We start from the raw sequence: 6,855 nt of genomic DNA, 5'->3' as shown, positions 1-6,855 counted from the left end.
CCCCCGTGGCCTCTGTCCAGTTCCCAGCCGGGCGGAGACGGCCATCTCCCCAGTGCGTAGCCAGGGGATCACAGGCCCCGGCGCCCCCCAGGTGAGAGCGGGCGCTCCCGTAGGACTGCGGGGTGGACGGGGAGGCCGGGGGGCAGCTGCCGCCCTCCTGTCCCCGCAGGAGCCGTTGGGACGAGCGCTCTCCTTCCTGAAACCCATGTAAGTGTCCTTCCTCCGCTTGTGTCGGGAGCAGCTGCCCTGGCGTTGCACCTCCGCCCGGCAGGGGAGGGGAGCTCCAGGGTCCTTTCTTAGCCGAGCTGTGGGCTCTGCATAAAAAACGTGCAGGACCGCGTCGCGTCCACGTGGCCGCCGCTGCCCACCTCACCAGCTCAGCTCTGGGTTGAATCACGAGGGGGAAGAGTTCCCAGGGGGAGGGGAGGTGGGGCTGTGTCCCAGCCGGGTACAGATGAGCCGATCTGCTGGCTTGGGAGAGGAGGCTTCCTGGGGGCAGGGGCATTCTAGTTAGGACCCTAGAGGATGAACAGGAGTCTGATTTCATGGGTCGAAGCGTCCCGGACAAAAGGGAAAACTGAGCCGGGAGGCTGAGACAGGAGGATCCAGGTTCACAGATGGCCTCAGCTATCAGTGAGGCCCTTTGCAACTCAGTGAGACCCTGTTTCAAAATAATAAAAAATAGGGCAGGGGGTTTCGCTCCCAAGTACCAAAAAAAAAGAAAAAAAAAGTTACTGGGAGACCATTTGGAGAAGGAGGGCTCGGGCCCACAAAGAGGCAGGTTCCCCGGAGGCTTCTCTTCCCAAGATCCTGGGACCCCGAGGACTTCGAAGACACGTGGGAGAGGCCGGACGCCTTCCCCTGGCAGTCCCGGAGGTTCGCCGTCCCGCACCAGCTGCAGAAGAGGCGCGTGCTGGTGCACGGGGAGCCGGTGCTGGCCGTGGCCGTGAGCAGCTTCACGCGGCACGCCTTCACCTGCGGCAAGCAGGGCGTCAAGGTGTGGAGCCTGGCCCGCCCGGTGGCGGAGGACCGCGTCCCCGTGAGCCACCTGCGCGCGCACACGCAGGTGAGGGGCGCCGGGACCCCCCTGAAGAGCGAGCCACCTGCGGAGGGCCGGCGGCTCCCCGGACCACCTGACGGACGCTCTGCCCGCCCCAGGCCCCCAGGGCCTACCTGCGCACCTGCGTGCTGTCCTCCAACAGCCGGACGCTGCTGACGGGCGGCCATAACCTGGCCCACGTGGGCGCCTGGGACCTGGCCGCGCCCTGCCTGCACCTCAAGGCCGAGCTGCCCTGCAAGGGTCTCTCCTGCCAGGCCCTGGCCGCCGACCGCGACGAGAACTTTGCCTTTGCCAGCTTCACCGACGGGACGGTCAGGATCTGGGACCTGCGGGATCAGAATGTCGCCAGGTGTGGCCCCGGGTGGCTTGGGGGTGACGGCGCCAGGACCTCGGTCCTCCGGCCTCGGCCGAGCCCGGGAGCCGGCGTGGGAGCCGGGCCCCTTCCGTCGTGGGAGAAGCTGGAGGACTCCCGTTCAGATTTGCGCTGCGCCAGATCTTACCGCCAAACCACACTCCTGCTTTTTATTTATTATTTTTTGGTGGTACTGGGGGTGGAACCCAGAGGCTTTCTACCTCCAGGCTAGACTCCCAGACCTATTTTATATTTTATTTGGAAACAGGGTCTCACTAAGTTGCTGAGAGCCTCACGAAGTAGCTGAGGCTGGCTTCGAACCTGCACGATCCTCCTGTCTCAGCCTCCCAAGCGCGGGGATTACAAGCGTGCGCCATCACAGCCTGGAATCCTAGCCCTTGTTTTTACTTATTTTGAAACAGGGTCTGAGTTGCGGAGAGCCTCGCTAGGTAGCTGAGCCTGGCCACAAACCTGTGATCCTCCTGTCTTAGCCTCCCAGGTACAGGGATTACAAGTGTGTACCACCATGCCCGGCTTTTATTTTTTAAAAAGGATCTGAAAAGCCGGGCGTGGGGGTGCACACTTGTAAGTCCAGCATTTGGGAGGCTGAGGCAGGAGGATCATGGTTCGTGGACAGACTCAGCTACTTAGTGAGGCCCTTTGCAACTCAGACCCTGTTTCAAAATAAAGAATAAAAAATAGGGCTGGGGGTGTTGCCTGGAGGTAGAATGCACCTGGGTTCCATCCCCAGTACCACCAAAAAAAGGACCAGGGGTGTGGCTGGGAGTAAACACCCCTGGGTTACTCCAACCCCCCACCCCAAGAAAGGTGACCAGGCTGGTGATACTTCTCAGGGTACAGACCTGAGTCTCAGCCTGCCCTCTCCCACCTCTGACATCTCTTCCTGCCAGGAACCTCTCAAGCCAGCCAAACGGGGCCAGAAGCATGGTGGTCAGAGGCCACAACATCTGGACGGGAGGTCTGGACACCATCCTGCGCCACTGGGATCTGAGGATGGCCCGGGAGCCCCAGGAGTTCCCGTTCGAGGCCCAGGTATGAAGGGTATGTTTGCGCTCGCCTGGCCAGGCCGCGGCCGGCCTCAGGTCAAAGGATGAGGTGGGCACCTGGGGCAGGCATTTGTCATCCAGGATACAGGTCCTTAGAAATCTCAGATCCAGGCATGGTGGCGCACGCTTGTCATCCCAGCATTCGGGAGGCTGAGACGGGAGGATCACGGTTCGCGGACAGCCTCAGCTACTTAGTGAGGCCCTCGGCAACCCAGTGAGACCCGGTTTCAAAATAAAGAATAAAAATAGGGCTGGGGGGTTTCACTCGTAGATAATGCCCCTGGGTTCCATCCCTAGTACCACAAAAACAAAAAAAATTGGAGGCCAGCCCAGGCAACTTAGACCCGTCTCAAAATTCAGAGGGCTGGGGTGTAGTTTCATGGTAACAAGCTCCTGGGTTCCATCCCCAGCACCAAAAAAATAAAGCTTACAGGACAGTCTTAAGATATAACATGCCTCAGATAGCTTAGGGGAAGCCAGGCGTGGTGGTGCACGCTTGCAACTTCGATACTTGGGAGGCTGAGACAGGAGGGTCGCAGGTTTGTGGACAGCCTCAGCTACTTAGGCCCTCCGCAGCTTAGACCCTATTTCAATACCAAAAGGAGCTGGGAGCGTAGTTATGAGGTAGAATGCCTCTGGGTTCTATCCTCAGTCCTGCAATTAAAAAAAAAAAAAAATCAGCTGGGCGTGGTGGCGCACACTCGTCATCCCAGCATTTGGGAGGCTGAGACAGGATCTTGGTTCACGGACAGCCTCAGCCACTTTGTGAGGCCCTCTGCAACTCAGACCCTGGTTCAAAATAAAGAATAAGGCCGGGCGTGGCGGCGCACGCTCGTCATCCCCGCGCTTGGGAGGCGGAGACAGGAGGATCGCGCAGGTTCAAAGCCAGCCGCGCGTGCTGGCTTAGGAGACCCTGTTTCCAAGTAAAAAATGTAAAAATAGGTCTGGGAGTGTAGCCCGGAGGTAGAAGGGCTTCCAGGAACCCCAGTACCACCAAAAAAAAAAAAAAAAAAAGAATAAAAAATAGGGCTGGGGGTTTAGCTGGGAGGTAGAACGCCCCAGGGTTCCGTCCCCCCTGCCACACATGCACAAAGTAAACTTCCCGTTTGTTGCCCAGATAATACCCAGCCCCGGGCCCCAGCCAGGCTCTGGCGCCCCGTGCAGCCTTGACAGTGCGCGGCTGGCAAACCGGGCCCAGGAGGGAGCTGCTTGTGCGGGGCCTCCGGCCGGGCTGAGGCCTGACCGCGGCTCCTCCTGCCCCCCCAGATCCTGAGCCTGTCCTACAGTCCCCAGGAGGACTGGGTGCTGCTGGGCCTGGCCAACGGCCAGCACTGGCTCCAACACACCAAGGAGAGCCAGACGCACATGGCGGGGAGCAAGGGCGGCGGGGTCCTGGGGCTCAAGTTCTCGCCCTACGGTGAGTGGCCTGGGGCTGTGGGCAGCGCGGGCTCCGGCTGCCCTCCCGGGTCGCCTCCCCGGGGTGCAGCAGCCGGACCTGCCCCCCTGCTTCCGCACAGGCCAGTGGTGGGCGAGCGTCGGGCTGGACACGCTGCTCACCGTCCACAGCCTGCCCTGGGGGGCGAAGGAGTTCCAGGTAGGCGCCGGCCGGGGGTGTCCGCAGGGGAACCTGCCAGAACTTCGGGGCAGCGTCTTAGGGCCGCGCAGGCTGGGGGGGTCAGCTTGGTTTCCGTCCCCCCACCCCGGGTATCCGGATTCCCTCCCAGGTGTCTGAGAACTCCGTTATCACCTGCTGCGACGTGTCTGCCAACAACCGGCTGATCGTGACCGGGTCCGGGCACGGCGCCTCCGTGTACCAGATCACCTACTGAGCGCCCGGCTCCCCGCGCCCGCCGCCCGCCTGCTGTGGTGGAGGGGCGCCGAGGGGAGGGTCCGCGGGGGGGCCCTGTGAGGTGCGGCCAGGGCTTTGCCCGCCAGAGGAGGCCACTGCTTAATAAAACACCAAGGAAAGCCAGGCGTGGTGGCGCACGCTTGTCATCCCAGCTTTCGGGAGGCTGGGACAGGAGGATCACAGTTCCAGGACAGCCTCAGCCACTTAGTGAGGCCCTCTGCAACTCAGTGAGACCCTGTTTCCAAATATAAAGAAGGAAAAAAGGGCTGGGGGTGTCGCTGGGAGGTGGCGTGCCCCTGGGTTCCAGCCCCAGGACCGCCCTAAAAAAATGAATAAAGCACCTAAGAAAAGCAGGTTCTGTGTCCTGTCCCGCCCCGCCCCCAACTCCAGGAGGACTCAGCCGGGCTTTGGTGGCACGCGCCTGTCATCCCAGGACTCGGAGGCTGAGGCAGGAGGATCGCAGGTGTGAGGCCAGCTTTGCGGGACTCGGCAACCTAGGGGAGACCCTGTTCCAAAGTAAAAAAAAAAAAGGGGCTGGGGGCGTGGCTGGGGGCTGCAGAATGTCCCTCGGTTCAACCCCAAAGTTTTTTGTGTGTGCGTGACACTGGGATGGAACCCAGGGGCATTATTCTACCTCCATGCTGCACCCACAGCCCTATTTTTTAGCCTTTATTTTGAAACCAGGCCTCACTGAGTAGCTGAGGCTGCTGGGATGACGGCGTGCGCCGCCCCGCCCGGCTTCCAAACTCTTTTCTGGAAAGATTCTGTGCAGCCGGGTGGCCGGGCCTTGCTGTAGCCCCATCTCTGAACATCAGTCTTTGGGGGGAGGGATTGGAACTCTTGGACCGAGAGAAGTCTCTGGAGGCGAGTTCTAATTCTAGCTACCTCCGTCAGGACGCCGGGGTCCTGTAGGAACCTTATTTTTTCCTTTGAGGATTCAACCCAGGGGCATTCTGCCTCCAAGTGACATCCCCCACCCCTCTTTTTTTTGAGGTACTGGGGTTCCTGGAAGCCCTTCTACCTCCAGGCTACACTCCCAGACCTATTTTATATTTTTATTTGGAAACAGGGTCTCTTAAGCCAGCGCGATCCTCCTGTCTCCGCCTCCCAGGCGCGGGGATGACAAGCGTGCCCACCACGCCCGGCCCCTCTATTTTTATTCCTTATTTGGAAACGGTCTCATGGGTTGCAAAGGGCCTCACTGAGCAGCTGAGGCTGTCCGCGAACCGCGATCCTCCCGTCTCAGCCTCCCAGGTGCTGCGGAGTCAGGCACGCACCGACACACCGGCTTGTAGTCCTTTTCCTTAGATAGGGCTTGGGTCAACTCCACGCCCAGGGGATGCTGGGTGAGGTCCGGCGGCGTGAGTGGCTCACCCGGCTGGGCGGGAACGGGTGGAGGCTGCTCCGTACCCCTTGGTGCCCAGGACGCCCCGCCAGAGAGCAACCCAGCCGCGAGGGCGAGATGTCTGCTCTCCTGCAGCCAGAGGTCATCCTACCCTGGGCCGGGTCTCCAGAGCCCCCGGCCCTGCCACAGACCGGACCCCCAGCACGCACCCGAAGTGGCCGCCCACCCCCCAGAGGCCGAGACAGGATCGCAGATTCACAGCCAGCTACTTAGGCCCTCTGCGACTTAGACCCTGTTCCGAAATAAAGATTAAAAATAGGGTGGGGGCCCAGCTCAGAGGTAGGTCTCTGGGACGATCCCCAGTACCAGAAAAAAAGGAAAGCCTGTTCTCTGCCGGGCGTGGTGGTGCACGCTCGTCAGCCCGGGCCTCGAGAGGCAGACACAGGAGGGGCACGGGTTCGAGGCCGGCCTCAGCAAGCACTGAGCGAATCATCAACCTAGGAGCCCCTGTTTCAAAATAGAAATCGGGAGCCGGGCGCGGTGGGGGCGCGCACTTGTCATCCCAGCATCCGGGAGGCTGAGACCGGAGGATCGCGGTTCCTGGACAGCCTCGGCTACTTAGTGAGGCCCTCGGCAACTCAGTGAGACCCGGTTTCAAAATAAAAAATAGGGCAAGGGGAGTAGCTTGGAGGCTGAACGCCCCTGGATTACACTCCCAGATCTGCGCGCGCACACACAAAAAAATACAAATCGGGCTGGGAGTGTAGCTCAGAGGCAGGCTGTCCCAGGGCCCGAGCCCCAGGGCCACACGCACCCACAAAGTGCCCGTCACCAACACAGGCTCCTCCTGCCTCGCCACCTCGCTCCCCTCCCGGCACAGTCGGTTGACCCTGCTGACCGGGCTCGGCCACCTGCTGCCCACTGGGGAGGGCGGCCGGGGGCTCAGGACCCGCCACCCGGCCTTCCGGGAAGAGCGGCTGCGGCCCAACGTGCCGCGTTCTGCCGCCTCGACTCCTGTCCTGCGTCGCTGTGATGCGCGTGTCCCCAAGGGCTCATGTGTCGGCGCCTTGGTTCCTGGATTGGGGCTGACGGGAGGTGAAGATGTTTGTGTGGGGGGGCACTGGGGATGGAACCCAGGGCCATTCTACCTCCAAGCCACACCCCCACCTCTATTTTATTTCT

The 6,855-nt window shown here is 61.2% G+C and overlaps 1 protein-coding gene across 1 annotated transcript in view; it reads left to right on the top strand.

Moving 5' to 3' along the window:
* TLE6 (TLE family member 6, subcortical maternal complex member) overlaps positions 1-4,308 on the top strand; it is a gene marked incomplete at both ends in the record, with an annotated part of 8,861 nt that extends 4,553 nt beyond the window's left edge. The window contains 8 exons of the mRNA XM_080713919.1: positions 21-91; positions 170-207; positions 808-1,066; positions 1,159-1,409; positions 2,324-2,465; positions 3,746-3,896; positions 3,997-4,073; positions 4,204-4,308. Coding sequence (XP_080570045.1) covers positions 21-91; positions 170-207; positions 808-1,066; positions 1,159-1,409; positions 2,324-2,465; positions 3,746-3,896; positions 3,997-4,073; positions 4,204-4,308 — 1,094 coding nt within the window. The remainder of the gene's footprint in view (positions 1-20; positions 92-169; positions 208-807; positions 1,067-1,158; positions 1,410-2,323; positions 2,466-3,745; positions 3,897-3,996; positions 4,074-4,203) is intronic.
* Between the last annotated feature and the right edge of the window lie 2,547 nt (positions 4,309-6,855).

This window comes from Muscardinus avellanarius (assembly GCF_963383645.1).
Source record: "Muscardinus avellanarius genome assembly, chromosome: 16".
Taxonomy (NCBI): domain Eukaryota; kingdom Metazoa; phylum Chordata; class Mammalia; order Rodentia; family Gliridae; genus Muscardinus; species Muscardinus avellanarius.
The sequence above is the reverse complement of the archived record's forward strand: the minus strand, read 5'-3'. Positions and strand labels throughout refer to the sequence as shown.